This window comes from Lactuca serriola, chromosome 2 (genome assembly GCF_051521515.1).
Source record: "Lactuca serriola cultivar US96UC23 chromosome 2, Lser_US96UC23_V15, whole genome shotgun sequence".
Classification (NCBI taxonomy): domain Eukaryota; kingdom Viridiplantae; phylum Streptophyta; class Magnoliopsida; order Asterales; family Asteraceae; genus Lactuca; species Lactuca serriola.
In genome coordinates, this window is record NC_136409.1 from 180,994,255 (window position 1) to 181,010,931 (window position 16,677).

General features: G+C 39.5%; 3 protein-coding genes across 10 annotated transcripts; 2 read left to right on the plus strand and 1 right to left on the minus strand.

Moving 5' to 3' along the window:
* Positions 1 to 4,773: 4,773 nt before the first annotated feature.
* LOC145087574 (protein DA1-related 1-like) lies at positions 4,774 to 8,403 on the plus strand. 8 transcript variants are annotated; one of them, XM_079025542.1, is made up of 12 exons: positions 4,774 to 4,819; positions 5,174 to 5,337; positions 5,548 to 5,715; positions 5,841 to 6,120; positions 6,214 to 6,358; positions 6,442 to 6,562; positions 6,758 to 6,841; positions 6,953 to 7,285; positions 7,375 to 7,437; positions 7,510 to 7,625; positions 7,713 to 7,771; positions 7,864 to 8,403. In XM_079025542.1, the coding sequence occupies exons 3-12, from the start codon at positions 5,587 to 5,589 to the stop codon at positions 8,187 to 8,189; spliced, it is 1,656 nt and encodes a 551-aa protein (XP_078881668.1). In that variant the 5' UTR covers positions 4,774 to 4,819; positions 5,174 to 5,337; positions 5,548 to 5,586; the 3' UTR covers positions 8,190 to 8,403. The 8 variants fall into 8 exon arrangements, with proteins under 8 accessions (XP_078881668.1, XP_078881666.1, XP_078881669.1 ...); XM_079025540.1 differs by lacking the exon at positions 4,774 to 4,819 and adding an exon at positions 4,830 to 4,984; XM_079025541.1 differs by lacking the exon at positions 4,774 to 4,819 and adding an exon at positions 4,844 to 5,070.
* Positions 8,404 to 9,060: 657 nt separating this feature from the next.
* On the plus strand, positions 9,061 to 11,002 carry LOC145087573 (serine/threonine receptor-like kinase NFP). Its single transcript, XM_079025538.1, has one exon. The coding sequence runs from the start codon at positions 9,071 to 9,073 to the stop codon at positions 10,937 to 10,939; it is 1,869 nt and encodes a 622-aa protein (XP_078881664.1). The 5' UTR covers positions 9,061 to 9,070; the 3' UTR covers positions 10,940 to 11,002.
* An 11-nt stretch (positions 11,003 to 11,013) lies between these two features.
* On the minus strand, positions 11,014 to 13,437 carry LYK4 (protein kinase family protein / peptidoglycan-binding LysM domain-containing protein). The gene has a single exon (XM_079025537.1). It carries the CDS (start codon positions 13,103 to 13,105, stop codon positions 11,156 to 11,158), a length of 1,950 nt encoding a protein of 649 aa, XP_078881663.1. The 5' UTR covers positions 13,106 to 13,437; the 3' UTR covers positions 11,014 to 11,155.
* Between the last annotated feature and the right edge of the window lie 3,240 nt (positions 13,438 to 16,677).

A 16,677-nucleotide genomic window follows, 5' to 3' on the forward strand; every position in this document is an offset into this window, starting at 1 on the left:
CGACTGACTAAATCCGCCCACTTCCCGCCAATCAAAGAAACATTTAAGATGGAGAGACTTACACGAATCTACATCCAAAAGATAGTTCGCCTGCATGGCGTGCCTGTGTCCATTATCTCCGATTGGGATAGCAGATTCACGTCGAGATTTTGGCAGTCACTAAAAAGGCTCTTGGAACTAAGTTGGATATGAGCACAACTTACCATCCACAAACCGATGGGAAGAGTGAGAGAACCATTCAGACATTGGAAGACATGTTGAGGGCATGTGTTATAGACTTTGGCAAGTCATGGGACACCCATTTTCCCTTGGTCGAGTTCTCCTACAACAACAACTATCACACTAGCATCAAAGTTGTGCCGTTTGAAGCCCTCTATGACCGTAAGTGCAGATCCCCTCTGTGTTGGGCTGAGGTGGGTGACACGCAGTTAGCTAGAGGTCAAGTCCCAGATAACTTTCTCACTAGCCAAGAAATCATCCGTGAAACCACAGAAAAGATTGTACAAATACAGGAACGACTAAAAGCTTCAAGAGATAGACAAAAGAGCTATGCCGATAAGTGACGAAAACCTTTGGAGTTCCAGGTTTGTGACCGTGTCCTTTTGAAGGTCTCACCCTAGAAAGGCATGGTACGCTTTGGAAAGTGTGGAAAGCTGAATCCAAGATACATAGGACCATTCGAGATCCTTGTTAGGATCGGTCCCGTAGCATACAAACTTCATTTACCCCAAGAACTTAGCAATATCCATCCCATCTTCCACGTCTCGAACCTTAAAAAGTGTTTATCCGATGAAACACTTGTGATTCCTCTTGATGAGATCGAGATCAATGAGAACCTTAATTTCGTGGAAGAACTAGTTGAAATCATGGATCGAGAAGTCAAAAGAACAAAACAAAGTCGCATACCGATAGTAAAGGTCCGCTGGAATGCCAAGCAGGGGCCTGAATTCACTTGGGAGCACGGAGATTCAATGCAACAAAAGTATCATCATCTCTTTCCGAGCCCATGATTTATATTCTATGTTTGAATTTCGGGACGAAATTCCCTCTATCGGGGGGATGGTGTGACAACCTGAATCTTTTTTCGTCAATGTTAGCCCGATTCCGTTAATAAAATTTGAATTTTATTGAGTTTAGTCAAATTCCTTTGGTTTGGAAAATCATTTAGTTATATAATTGAATTTTATATATGAGTCGGAACCAAAATCACACGAAAAACCCGAGTTTCCTTTGAAAAATCAAAAGTTTTCGGCCTGAGTGATGTTCACGGGCGTAAACCCATTTACGGCCGTAAACCCGTTTACGGTCAGAGATAGGTGGACCCCACTACTGACCATACACTCAACCTATAAATACGGGACTCCCACCTTCATTTGAACTTTTTTGGCCGAAAACTTTCCCACTCTCTGTCTAACCTCTAGACCGTAAACACCAAAACACCCTCTTTTCTTCCGAAAATAATCAAGAATCACCTTTGGAGGTTGTTTTGAAGCATCTAAAACGTGTTTTTCATCGATTCCAACATCACTGTTCTTGAGTTTACGACCGTACACGCTTCAAATCTTCAAATATTTAAGGGCCGCAAACCGTTTACGACCGTACACCCTTCAAATCTTCAAAGTTTCTTTACCGTTCACGACCGTAAACCCTTCAAGAGCTGTTCACAGCCGAGAACCGTTTACGGCCGTAATCCCTTCACGGCCGCAAACCCTTCTTAAGTGGTGAACTTGGCTGAAAACCCACTTTCCCCGATTCAATCGAGTCCCGGTAACATTCCTAAACCGAAAACAAGTGTTTTTCTAAAACTATAAATAATAGTTTCACTAATAAAATACAATTATGTATTTAATTGTTGATTAGGATCCTGTTAAGTACCACGTGCATCCAACAAAGGGTCTTCACTTCCAGTTGTGTTGTCCGACTATTCACGCAACTAACAGTGAGTTCATACCTCTACGTTTTTACTATTTTCACGTTTTCAGAGGGGGGGGGGGGGAGGGGAAATACAAGCCAAACATAAATGATTTTGTGAACTTATACAAAAGAATTTCAACAGTTTTAAAACTTATGCAATTTATACAACCAAAAGATTTCCATGTTTTATAAAATATTTAGATATTTTATCTCTTTTGTAACATGTTGAGCGTAAGGGACATTTTCAATGTACATCCATAATTGCATAGTTTTCAGATTAATACACGAACCAAGTACACAATATACATGCAAATTATAATATGTATAGTCTGAGATTTCAATACACAGTTTTATGAATTCAGAGTTAAACACTGTAAAACATATAAAATATGAAAATTTTAGTTTATAATGTAAATTACTACAAATTGGGTTTCAAGAGTACACCATTAAATGATTATTTAAGCATAATTATTATTACTCTATAAAGTATACAAATAGTTTCGGATACAAGAGAACCATACAAACTTTTACGTAAACTAGTTAATATAGGATTGTGAGACATCTCTTCAATTGTACCCTTCAGGGTACAGGCTAAATCCTATCATAGTATAACCAGAGTCTCCTGGAGGGAGAGCGTGAGATTTGTGAATAGATCTATTCAAAACACAAGACCACAAAATGTTTAATAATATCTCAGAATCCTCAAAAACATAATCTCAAACTGGTGTGTACAATCAAGCCGACGACTTCCTACGATCCTGAGAGGTACCTGAAACACATTTCACACAACACTGTAAGCAACAAGCTTAGTGAGTTCCCCAAAATACCACATACACAAATAAAAAACCTCTCATGGCTATAGCTCGACATGAACCCTCCGGTCATGCGTCTCGGTGAGGACCCTCCGGTCTCATGGCTCGGTATGGACCCTCCGGTCATGTGTCTCAGTGAAGACCCTTCGGTCTCACAACTCAGGTTGGACCCTCCGGTCCTGTATCTCAGTGAAGACCCTCCGGTCTCACAAATCAGTTTGGACCCTCCGGTCCTATCTCAGTAAGGCACAAAATAATATATATAACATAAATCACAAAGACAAAATGCATAATATCACATAATTCAGTATAAGCACATAAGATCCTCCGGTCAATAACTCAAATAAGACCCTCTAGGTCACACAGTTGTACCACTCTGGTAAGTATAGTGAGAATACTCACCTCGTAAGTAAGCAAGTATGTCTCATATTTAATGATCGGTCTAGACTCCGCCTACATATCATAATCATCTCTAATTAACTCTTTATAACAACTCTAAATTGTTAGACTACCCCTTTTCTAACTCTCGGAAAGGGTGAAAGACCATTTTACCCCTCCATGGTCTCCATAATCCATGTCTTGACCAAACTCTAAAAGTCAACGGAAGTCAACACTCGAGTCAACAGTCCGTGTTGACCCAATTTGTCGAGTGCATCTATGCAACTCGTCGAGTTCCTTCGTTTTCTCTAAAGTATCAGAAAAAATCCAACTCAACTTGTCGAGTTGTCTCAACAACTCGTTGAGTTGTAACGCGTTCATACTATCGGGGAAAAACTCTAGCCTACTCGTAGAGTCCCTTTAGTCCATTCTCTCATTCAAACGTTTTTTAAGCAGAACTAAGGCCCCATACTCTAGATCTAGCCTTCTAAGGATGAAGTATCACGTAAAACTGCAAGCTTTACGTCCATGCATGTAACATCCCCCTCTGGCACATCGGCTGGGAATGAGAACTAAGCATTCCTTATAAGGGGTGTGGATACCTTCCCTATCACAACGCGTTTTAAAGCCGTGAGGGCAGCAGATCCCATAAGAACTCTGCAGTTAAGCGTGCTCGGGCGGGAGTAGTACCGGGATGGGTGACCCCCTGGGAAGTCCTCGTGCCGAGTGGCCCAAAGCGGACAATATTATGATACGTGCCAGAGGGGGATGTTACAAATGGTATCAGAGGTCCTCGTGCCGAGTGGCCCAAAGCGGACAATATTGTGGTACGTGCCAGAGGGGGGTAGTTACAAATGGTATCAGAGCTAGGGCACGGGGTCGATGTGTTCGACGGGGACGTCGAACCCTATAATGGGGGGGGGGGGGGTGAAAGTGGGTTAGATCCGATCCCACATCGGCTGGGAAGGAGAACTAAACATTCCTTATAAGGGGTGTGGATACCTTCCCTATCACAACGCGTTTTAAAGCCGTAAGGGCAGCAAATCCCATAAGAACTCTGCAGTTAAGCGTGCTCGGGCGGGAGTAGTACCAGGATGGGTGACCCCCTGGGAAGTCCTCGTGCCGAGTGGCCCAAAGCGGACAATATTGTGGTACGTGCCAGAGGGGGATGTTACAATGCATGACATCTAGGGCTCAAAATGTCAAAACAAACTCTATAAAGGGTTAACTCACATGCTTACTTTGCAATTGACGAGACAAGTTAACCTGCTAAAATGGGTAAAATGGCTTTTCAAATCGGTAAAACACAAGTATATGCCCTTAAAATGCAACAAATAGTCACGAATAACTATTTAAACCATTATATGTTACTTTATTGAGCTACAGTGACAATAACCCAAATTACAAAAAAAAAAGATCTTTTTTGAAAATTCTATTAAAGATAAAATGATATTTTAGTAGTTCACAATTGGATTCAATACAAATTTTGTTGTAACATGTTCAAAACTAATTATAAAAATATGATTATTTAGTTTTATAAAACTTAATGATGATTTATCGTTCTTTTTTTATTAAATTGTCAAATATCAAAAAATTGATTAACTAAACTTGTAGAGTACAATGAGTCAAACAAATAGTCCTAATAATTGTAAAAACTCAGTCCGAAACACCCCTTTAATTTTGTTGCGCCTCTCTTTCATCGACGAATGGAGGAGGTAAGCAGTTGTTTTCACAGTTTTGACATGTAGCGTACTTTATTGTGGAAAAATTGGAGCAAAAGGCCCCAATTCCCAAATCAAAATGATAACCAAATGCTAAATTTCAACCAACATCCTTTGGGTTGCCTATCTGCTTTCTACTCGCACCTCACCCAACATATGGTTTGAATTTGATGATCCTTTTACTTTTAATGTTACAAAAAATCCAACTTTATACTGTTCTCCAAGATTGCTTGTACTTGGTCTAGGTTTTAAGTTGCCTCAATAACTCTCTTGTTCTTTATCTGAATTTTCTCCTTTTTCGTAAGAATCTTGTTTAAAGTCGGATTCTCTTCATACTGTTGTCGGCAGGTGGTGAGTAACTGAGTATCATGAAAATGTGGGAACATAATTCATCTTCACCATGGACTTCGATTCTCTTTTGATGATTATGCCCACTAGTGAACTGGGTTCCTTTGGTTCTCCGTGGATTCATCAGCTTCATTGGTTTCTGCGGATTCTTTGAATTGCGTAAGGTCAGACTTCCACTCCCAGAAACATTATCTGTTAGTCTATTACACTCTGACGTCAAAATTAACAAAGTCTATCTGGAAGATTCCTTATTTATTTCACTTTTTAGATACTTTAGTGGTTGAACCCTTTCAGTATTTGATTGGGTTGTTGGAAGTTGAGATCAATTATAAAATTACCAATCCTAAAGATCGCCCTTTTTTCTCAACATATAGGTTCGCAATTGTTCTAACAAAAAGCGTTAATCGATTGATATGATTAGGGGTATGGGTTGGCTAACTAAAATTTTAAAAGGGTCCAGCTCAAGCCATAGAATCTCAGAAGGTCGATATCATGACAGATACGAAAATGAAGAAGTTTGGGAGGAGCCTCCTTCTACAGAGGTAGTTAACATTTTCTTTACATGTTTAATAACATCTATCTCTATATACCTATATTAATGTATGTGACTATGAGGTATTTATCTAAAATTGCACTGAATTCCTGTACTTTTTTGTCCTAAATTTAGGATGCATTGTCAGACTTTGATCAGGAAGAAATTGACAGAGCTATTGCATTTTCCCTTGTTGAAGAAGATGAGAGAAGTGCACTTTCCCTTGTAGAAGATGACAAAAAAAGTGCACGTTCAAGTGTACATGAACATGAAGAAGAAGAAGTAGAAGAAGAAGGTTCTGTTTCTTCTCTAGAAGAAGATCATAATGATGCAGTTTCATCTCCAGAACCAGAACAACATAACAGAGGATCAAATTATCCTTCTGAAGAAGATCATAAAGGAAAAAAAGTAATTGGTAGGTTGAATTTGCTATGAATTGACAAATTCTCCATCATCTCATGTGTCATATTATCATATACTTATTTAAGTGATACTACTATATTATTAGATGAAGATTCTCATTTGGAGGAAGAAGATGAGCAACTCGCCAAGGCTATTCAAGAAAGCTTAAACATGAACTTGAACTCACCACCACGAAATAACCATGGAAGCCTGTTTCCTCGTTTGCCAAGTTTCTTTCCAGGTGTATACAGGTAGTTCTTTTTAAACACTTTCTTTTTGTTCTTCCAATATTAACCTTTGCAAACCAAAGCCATCTGAAACATGTGGAATGTAGGATATGTGCAGGTTGCAATGGTGAAATTGGTCATGGGAGATTTTTAAGCTGCATGGGAGGCGTTTGGCATCCAGAATGCTTCCGTTGTCATGCTTGCAATATTCCAATATCTGATTATGAGGTCCAACTCTACTCCAATTCTTTAACAAGGTGTTCCTATATTCCTTCTAAATTGACACCATAAGGTTTACATAATTTAAAGAAAAAAAAAGATGTCAGATTTGGATTCACAAGTCCATGAAAATCACAACATTTCTTGTTTCTTGAAAGTTTTCATTTCAAAATTTTACCTTTTTACCGTTTATCATCTATGTAGTTTTCCATGTCTGACAACCGTCCGTTCCACAAATCATGCTATAAAGAACATCATCACCCAAAATGTGATGTTTGCAAGAACTTTGTAAGTTTCTTGTTTGTTATCCCCTTTTGAATCTTGAAACTATGGTTGTATCATGTATGTAGATAAACTGATAAAGATTGTTTTTTTTTTGTTGTTTAAATTTATGGGCAGATACCTACAAATGGGGCTGGTTTGATCGAGTACAGGGCACATCCTTTCTGGCTACAAAAGTATTGTCCTAGCCATGAACATGATGGGACCCCTCGATGTTGTAGCTGTGAAAGAATGGAACCAAGAGACACAAAATATCTGTTGCTAGATGATGGAAGAAAGCTATGTTTGGAGTGTCTTGACTCTTCAATAATGGATACTCATGAATGTCAACCCCTTTATCTTGAAATCCAAGATTTTTATGAAGGGTTAAATATGAAAATTGAGCAACAAGTTCCATTGCTTTTGGTTGAAAGACAAGCTCTAAATGAAGCCATGGAAGGAGAAAAACACGTAAGTCTTAAATAACTTAAATGTTTTTCATTTTTTTTTTTAATACTAGTGAAACTTTTTTTTTGAGTTCAATCTTGCATTGGTGGCAGGGTCATCATCATATGCCTGAAACTAGAGGACTTTGTCTTTCAGAAGAGCAAACCATCAGCACTGTATGATTCTTAATCTTTTTTAAAGTAAATAGTAAATATGTGTTAGTGTTTTTATTTTACTGAAAATGGCAGATAATAAGGAGGCCAAGGGTAGGGGCAGGTAGAATAATAGACATGTTTACAGAGCCTTATAAACTTGTTCGTAAATGTGAAGTGACAGCTATTCTCATTTTGTATAGTCTCCCTAGGTAAGTTTTTATATATTTTTTGCTATAAATTCATAAATCATTCTTCAATATGTGATCATATATAGTTAAAAAAGTTCATCAATTCAGGTTATTGACGGGTTCAATTCTGGCTCATGAGATGATGCATGCATGGCTCCGGCTTAAAGGTTCGTGCTTTTTCTGTTTTTTTGAGTGGACCATTTTGCCTTCAATCATCTTTCTTGATTCTTTCATTTCTCTTGTGTCAATCAATAAACAGGATACTCTAATCTTCCTCCTGATGTTGAAGAAGGGATTTGCCAAGTTCTTGCTCATATGTGGTTGGATTCTGAGATCATGGCTGGATCTAGTGGCACTAATGCTGCAGCTGCTTCATCATCATCATCATCTGTTCCTGTTTCATCAAAGAAAGGCAAAAGGTCACAGTTTGAGAAGCAACTTGGTGAGTTTTTTAAACACCAGATTGAGTCAGATACATCTGCAGCTTATGGAGATGGATTCAGAGAAGGTAACAAGGCTGTGCTCAAGTATGGGCTTAGAAGCACTCTGGAACATATTAGACTTACTGGAAGATTTCCTTGCTAGTCAATGGCTTTTGAGTATTAAAAGAAGAAAAGATGAATAAAGAACTGTTCCCATGAATGGTTCCAACTTCCAAACCCTATTTGGAAAGTGGCATTACAGGATTTTTGGTTTTTACTTTCTACAACTGTTGATATATAGGGTAAAAAAATGAAATGTGATGATATAGAATGACATGTGTTTCTATTTATACAAGACCTCAGTTTAGCCCTTTCTATTTTCTAATGTTTTACTGCTTTACTAAATGATCGAAATGTTATGTGGAAGAGGTTGTATTGCATTTGGTTTGCATTGAAATGAGACTCAACTGATGTTAAAAGGGACAAAAAGTTGGTAATCTTTTGTCCCACCTAAAGTGATAGACAATTGTGTTACTTAAAAAGTTAAAATCTCAATATCGTTAGTTGATTTCCAAACCATTATGTAAGGAATAGAAGTTAATGTCAAGGAAACAGAGTAGGAAAAAGAAATTTGGATCACCAACAAAAAATTGAAGACATACACCAATTCCTTTGCCACTTGAGATTCTTTTTTAAAGTTGTTTTGAAATCTATTAATATTCCTAAGTTGTCCTTTTCTTGTTATCATCATCAAAGATGTTAGAATTCCATGGATTTTGAAAGTTTCTAACAAGACAAACTTTAGACTATGCCACAGCTAACATCATAATCTGCCGTCCCAACTTGGATTCTTTATTTAATTACATGAATATGTTACACAATTATTGGAGTCATCTTGGTTAATAAAATCAAGAAACTCATAAAGGTATGACGTATTCTATACAACTCCACTATAATATTAAGGATTGAAAACAACAGGATAGCAACTTCCCTATTCTTGGCACATAATAACAGAGATTTAGTAAGATCAAAATTCACCTGCCAATGAAGCTCATTACCATGGCATTCTCATTTCTTCCATTCCTAGCTTTTTCTGTCTTCTTCATTTTTAATCCATACATTGTCTCTGCAACATCTGCAGACACAAACTTCTCGTGTTCTGCTGACTCACCTCCTACCTGTCAAACCTACCTCACGTATCGTGCCAGGTCACCATACATGGATCTTGGTAACATATCTGATCTCTTTGATGTCAGTCGCCTAAGTATTGCAGAAGCTAGCAATCTCACATCAGAAAATCAAGAAATAGTTTTTAATCAGCTTTTGTTAATACCCATCACCTGTTCATGCAATGGGAGTATTTATTTCTCTAAAGTCACGTATTCAATCAAGAAAGGTGATAGCTTTTATGTTGCTGCAACTTCAGTGTTCCAGAATCTGACTGATTATCATTATGTTCAAGACATGAACCCTTCTCTAAATCCAACCAATTTGACAGTTGGTGATCAAGTGGTGTTCCCTTTGCTATGTAAGTGTCCTACAAAGTTACAAAAAACTCAAGATAAATATCTTATCACTTACATATGGCAACCAGAAGATAAACTATCACCTGTGAGCTCTATTTTTAACACAAGTTCTTATGATATTGATAAAGAGAACAATTTTCGTAACTTCACTGCTGCTGTTTGTCTTCCAGTTCTTATACCAGTCTCTGAATTGCCAATCTTTCCTCCTCCACCTCACCTTGATAATCACCTCTCTGATGTAAAAAGTCAAAAGTCAAAGAAGCTTCGGATAGTGTTTATAGCTTTGGGAACTATCGGAACTTTCTTTCTTTTCATTCTGTTGTGGTTTTTGGTTTATAAATATCGTTTGCGTAAGATTAAAAGAATCATAGCACGTAACGAGTCTTCTTTTGAGTTTACTGATCTTTTACATATGAAGAAAGGTTCAAAACTTGAAGGTTTTGAACCCACGAAGAACAATCAAGATAAGTTGCTTCCAGGGGTTTCAGGGTACTTAAGCAAACCGATTATGTATGATAGAAAGGAGATCATGGAAGCAACTATGAACTTCAGTGAAAGGTATAGAATTGGAGGGTCTGTTTACAAGGCTGTAATTCAAGGTCAGATTGTGGCTGTGAAGAAATTTAGAGATGCAACAGAGGAATTGAAGATACTACAGAGAGTAAACCATACAAATCTTGTGAAGTTGATGGGGATTTCATCTGATTTTGATGGGAATTGCTATTTAGTGTATGAGTATGCTGAAAATGGATCACTTGACAAGTGGTTGTTTCCTTTATCTTCATCTTCTTCTTCGGGTTCTGTTGTTTTTCTTTCATGGTCTCAGAGGTTGAATCTAGCATTAGATATTGCTAATGCTTTGCAATACATGCATGAACATAGTCAACCTAGTATTGCTCATAGAGACCTCAGGACAAGTAATATACTTCTTGATTCCACTTTCAAGGCCAAAATTGGAAACTTTTCTGCAGCTAGACCTGCCATAAGCTCCATCATGTTAAAAGTTGATGTTTTTGCTTTCGGGGTTATTCTCATGGAGTTGCTTTCAGGAAAGAAAGCCATGGAAACTAGAGAAGATGGAGAGATTTGTATGTCATGGAAGGAAATAAAGAAGATTCTAGAAGTTGAAGAAGAGAGAAGAGAGGAGAATCTAAGGTTGTGGATGGATCCAAATCTTGGAAGCTTTTACCCTATTGAAGGTGCTTTAAACATGGCAGTATTAGCTAGAGCTTGTACATCGGAAAAGTCTGCAAATAGACCAGGAATGTCAGAGATCGTCTTCAATCTATCTGTTCTTGCTCAATCTTCTTCTGATATGTATGAAAGATGTTGGACTTCTCCTGAAACAGAAGATCCTCACCTCATTAGTCCAGTTGTAGCTCGTTGAAACATGCCAAAAAAAAAAGTATATCTCACTGTGTGATATATGTAATATATCTGTAAAACTCCATTCTCATCGTGTTTCTTGAATATACTTTTCGTCTATTTACATATAACATAGAAGAAGGTTTTGATACAATAAATCTCGAAGCTTTACACCATGAATATTGATTCATAACATTCTATTGAGATAATATAAAATACATAACTAACTATTACAAAATCATCTCCCTTGAACCGAAATCGTTACCGAAACATCTACAGCCTGTGAGGTGGTCAAAACCCTGGAAAGAGATTGTGAAACTTCATTCATATCAGGTCGAGCGGATGGATCTTTATCCAGGCAACCATCGATCAATCGGATTACTGACATGGCGAGATGCGGAGGATAATCCCCTTGGAGAAAAGGGTCAACGAAATCGGTCAACTTTTGATTTTCGTCTGTATCTTCTTCCTCAAGAACATCATCCAAAACCTCAGATAAATTCTTCTTCACTTTCTCATAAAGCTCATACACATGTTTCCCTGTCACTATTTCAAGCATTAGAACGCCTAATCCATAAACATCAAGCTTTGTGGAAACCAAACCGTTCTCTAAATACTCTGGAGACATGTAACCTCGAGTACCAACTATGTGTCTAGTCAGTGCGAATTGACCTGCTTGCCCTTCGGCTGATCTTGCGAGATCAAAATTTATTATCTTGGCTCTGAATTCATCATCGAGAAGGATGTTGCTGCTCTCTAGATTCTTGTAGACGTATGGAGGAGTGGTATAGCTATGAAGATAATCAAGCGCGTTTGCTACATCCAAAGCGATTTGTATTCTCTGAATCCAATTCAAGGATTTGTTGGTGGTTTGTTCATGTTCATCCTGATAGATCCAGTCACTTAAGGGTCCGTTGACAGCAAACTCAAAAACAAGGTACCAATGGCTGTCATTAAAACAAACACCTGATAGGCGAATGAGATTATGATGGTGAATAGTGTTAAGCAATTGAATCTCCTTCGAGACGTCTCCATGCATTTTCTTGATTGCAGCAAGGTCTCCATTGATGGTGCCTTTGTAAACAGATCCTTTGATTAAACAATTGGGGCTAAAATCTTGTGTAGCTGATTTAAGTTCTTCAAATTTGTATACTTTGAGGGATTGAGCTATGCTGTTCAAACTTTCCATGAAGTCCGAGTCTTCATCAACATCCAACTTCTTATCCCCTGGTTTCACGATTGCTTCAAAGCTCTGAGAAGCAGAAGAAACCATAGGCGGAGGAATCTGCTTTCTCTTCTGAAGAAAGCAAAACCAAAAAACAGCGAACCCAATTGAAGATGTGAGAGCAACCCCTCCAAGGACTCCTATGAGCATGTATATCCATTTATTATCAACGGAGGAAGTGGGTGGTGGTGGTGATGATGGTGGCGGCGATGTTGTTGGTGGGGGTGGTGGTGCTATGGTTTGAGATCTTGAAGGTTGGTCGGAGAGGGGAACTAAAAGGGTGGTGAAGGGGTAAATGGTAAAATCTTGTTCTGATAATTGATTGGCTGCAAGAGTCACCCCAGTATCAACCCCAAAGATCGCACTTATGGATGAAACACTTTGTCCCCAAGTGATCAAGTAAGATAATAAATACCTGATACCATCAGCAGCTTGCTTTTCGGTTGGACAAGCACATCTTAAAGGCACTGTGAGTCTTGAACCAGGATATATATCAATGGTAAGATTGCTCCTTTCAACCTGAACAGCATGACAAGTCGATAGCCCTTCAAAAGTATTGTTTGCGATTGTGAAAGGGGTGTCTCCGGCTTGGATAACATACGTTGCATTGGCTTGATAGAACTGACCAAGACACGAACACCTGGTGGGCACGAGAACTGTCTCACCGGTTCCAAAAGTAGCGGTTTCAGAAACGGAATTGAGTTGAGAAAGCTGAGTGGCGTTTGCGTTTAATAGATTGGAGATGGAAGTAACAGTGTTATACGGGGGTCGGGATCGAAAGGTGAGATAAGCTTCGCAGGTACGATTAACGCCATTACAGGCATAACCAAGAACAGAAGTTGAGGCATTTCTGACCCTGCAGTTTGTGTTCAGCTTCTTGATGTATGGCTGCTGGGCTTTAATTGAAATCAGTGGAAAAATTAAAAGGAGGGAGAAAATTAAGAAAAGACGCACGGACGCCATGCTTCAGCTCAAATTAAGCAGAATTAAGCTCAGAAAACAGAAGAAGTTGATTAAATGGGAAGAAAAAAGGTGGATTTGAGTCGCATATATATGTAGTTGACGAAGCTGGATGAAGAACGCGTAGGCATGATAGTAAAGATTTTAAAAGATATTGTCTGGAGGGTTTTTGTTCGAGGCAAAGTGTTGAATTGAAAGAGTCATATGGAAGGAAAGGAGATAGATTATAGAATGAATGGGTAAAGTGACTGGAGTGCGTAAAAAAATGGATATGAAATGGTCGTGGTGATCCATGATTGGATGTTGGTTGAGTCAACGAGAGCGGAACCATCCACACCAAACTATTGTCCTACTTGTATAATAATTTCTATATCATTTCATCTCAATATCAATTTCAAAGATGGTGACACTGTGGTATTTTATAGACAAAACTGCACAAATGGTCCCTGAGGTATGTCAAAGACTCATTTTGGTCCAAAAAGGTTTGGACTAGCATCAATGGTCTAAAACATTCATTTTGTTGCGTCTTTAGTCAAATCTGTTCTATTTTTTTTCAAAATGATGGATCTGCCCCTGCTAATATATTTTATCTTTTTTCTTATTTGTTTTCTTTATTTTCAGATTAAAAAAACAATAAAATAAAATCTCTCTATCTCTCTCTAAAAAAACAAGAAAATAAAAATAAATCTCTCTCTTTAACACTCTCTCTCTCTCTCTCTCTCTCTCTCTCTCTCTCTCTCTCTCTCTCTCTCTCTCTCTCTCTCTCGTTCTTCTTCCCCAATATTTCTCATTTCCTCTTTGTTTGTTCTTTATGGCTCTAAAGAACACTTCATAAAGCCCAGAAACCGGTGCCATCGCCGGAAACTGGTGTCACCGACGAAAGCCACCGTCATCCAAAATCATTGTCGACGCCACCACCATCTTCATCATTGGCGCCACCGCCTTCAGCTCCCATCGTATCTATCACTAGCAACCTCCAACAAATCTGAAAGTCATCATCACCTGTAACAAATCCTAATCGATTCCCACCATCGGAGACCCTTTTGTCACTTTCTTTGTTCGTCTTCTCCACCGGAAACCATATCCATAACCCCGATTTTTGACAAAAACCATCACCAACTTCTGAAACCCTAGCACCGCCACCTTATCTCATATGGATTAGGGTTTTGAACGAAGAAGAAGGACGTCATCGATTTGTGAAGACAACGACGTTTACAGATCAGGAACGTCGTCGATCTTGAGGGTTTCTAGACGAAGCCACCTCCAAGAATCTGAAATGCATCCTTACAAAGCTTGAATCGATAGATCTGGTGGCGACGATTCAGATCCTCCTCCGTCCAGATCTGGAAGCCAGTTTGTGGGATACCAACGTCAGAAGCAAACATATTGCCTCTCGCCGCCTTTCATCTTCTCCTCTGACTTGATTGTTCCTTAGCAAAACCTAGCTCGAAGCAAACCCTTATTTACAAATCTATTTCCATTGTCGGAGAAGAAACAAAGAGCATGTCGGTGAGGGTTGAGATCGGAGTGTTCCAACGAGAGAGAGAGAGAGAGGGGGGGGGGGAATGGTGATCGGTGGTGGTGGTGGTGTTTACAGGAGGGAGGATTGAAAACAAATTTCTTTTTTTTTTCTTTTTTGTTTAATTTAAATAAAAAATATAACAAAATTAAAAAAATAGAAAATGAAATTAAAAAAGGGCAAATCTGTCATTTAAAAAAAATTCAAAGTAATTTGGACCAAACTCGCAACAAAATCAAACTTTTGGACCACTGGTACTAGTCGAAACATTTTTGGACCAAAGTAGCAATTTTCGACAAACCACAGGGACCATTTGTGTAGTTTAGTCTATTTTATACTTTTTTAACAAATTTTGTTATTATTTATAATTATTAAATAGGTTTTATATCGTTTCTATTTTTTATGTAAACAGTTGAAGACAAGTTTCATGAATGAAAGATGAATAAAATACTAGAAGACAAAAGTATGGTTTTTTTGTAACGTCCCAAAATTCAAGACCAAAAATTTCTTTTAATAAAACATTACTTTAAGCAAAGACATCATTCCAAAACATAATCTGAGTATAAGTTTTCAAAACACATGCTCATTATCAGAGTAAACATTCCCAGGCTGACTAATCTATGGTGTGTGCCATGCGATCACCCCGAGCTTCTCCCTCCGCTACCGGAAGTACCTGAAAACAAAACTGAAAACCGTAAGCACGAAGCTTAGTGAGTTCCCCACTTTACCACATACCATACATAACCACATACTGCACATATTGGGCCACGCCCGTTATCCGGGGCCTCGCCCCCTACTTCGGGCCTCACCCGCTACAACGGCCCCGCCGCTCCAGGCCCCGCCTGGCTTCGAGCCCCGCTCGGATACACATCTGTTTCACTTAGGCCTCGCCTGTCACAGGGCCCCGCCCACTAACATATAACAGCAATTACACATATCACATAACATCACATAAGCTAAACGTATGCTAACAACTCTTGCTCTAAGGCCTCGCCTATCTCTGGGCCCCGCCCATGTCCTGCTACTGATGAGTCATGAAACCTCGTCCATACTCCTGCTGATAGTGAGATACGGGCCCAGCCCACTCTCACTCCTTTCCTAACTTGGGCCTCGCCCCTGGGCTGCTGCTACTGAGATGTGGAACACCATCCACACTCTACTATTGGTGAGATACGGGACATCGCCCACACTCACCTCCCTACCAGGCACATACAAGTATCACACAGACAACAAGTATAAATTATCACATAAACCATCTCTTGGGCACCCACCCTCTATCATTGGACCTCGTCCGAATATCATACTAGCATACTGTGCCTAGGGCTAACCCCCAGGTCTTCTATTCATAACTACATGGGCCGGCATTGTGGCCGTAGACCCATTCATACAAAGGGAAACTCACCTGCACTGGCTGAACTTGCTGATGATCCCACTAGCTGCTGCCTGACCACTCACTTAGTATAATTGACCCATGACAGTCAACCAAGTCAACCCTAGTCCAGGTCAAAATCCTGGTCAAAGTCAACCTTCCAGGTCAACCCTACTCGCCGAGTCCACCTACTGACTCGCCGAGTTCTTATGCTCAAAGTCCTTCTAATCGCGACTTGACTCACCGAGTCAGCCCCTGACTCGCCGAGTCTACTGACTCTCGAATCCGACCTGATCAACTCACGGAGTCCTGGCTCGACTCGCTGACTCGAGTCTTAACTCGAAGGGTTTGGGACCACGCGACCTGACTCGTCGAGTCCAAGAACAGACTCGCCGAGCACAAGGAAATCTCCAACCAACTCGCCGAGTTGTTCATCCAACTCGCCGAGTTCATGCCCATCTTCATCCGACTCGACGAGCTGTTCATCCCACTCGTCGAGTTCCTCCTCATCTTCAAGCTACTCGCCGAGTCCACTCGAAGGACTCGCCGAGTCTATTCGGTTCCACATACATGCAGAGGACTTTCGAGTCATGCAGGGACTCCAAACCGTAGATCTACCCTTCCCAAGCCTACTCCTCACGTAAAGTTGCAAACTTTACGTGTAGAGAAGGAGATCTAGGCAAAATG

Coding starts and splice junctions, on each gene's coding strand:
- LOC145087574 (XM_079025542.1), top strand. CDS start 5,587: ATGATTAGGGGTATGGGTTGGCTAACTAAAATTTTAAAAGGGTCCAGC. Junction 5,716..5,840: donor AGGAGCCTCCTTCTACAGAG/GTAGTTAACATT, acceptor TCCTAAATTTAG/GATGCATTGTCAGACTTTGA. Junction 7,626..7,712: donor ATTTTGTATAGTCTCCCTAG/GTAAGTTTTTAT, acceptor TCATCAATTCAG/GTTATTGACGGGTTCAATTC.
- LOC145087573 (XM_079025538.1), top strand. CDS start 9,071: ATGAAGCTCATTACCATGGCATTCTCATTTCTTCCATTCCTAGCTTTT.
- LYK4 (XM_079025537.1), bottom strand. CDS start 13,105: ATGGCGTCCGTGCGTCTTTTCTTAATTTTCTCCCTCCTTTTAATTTTT.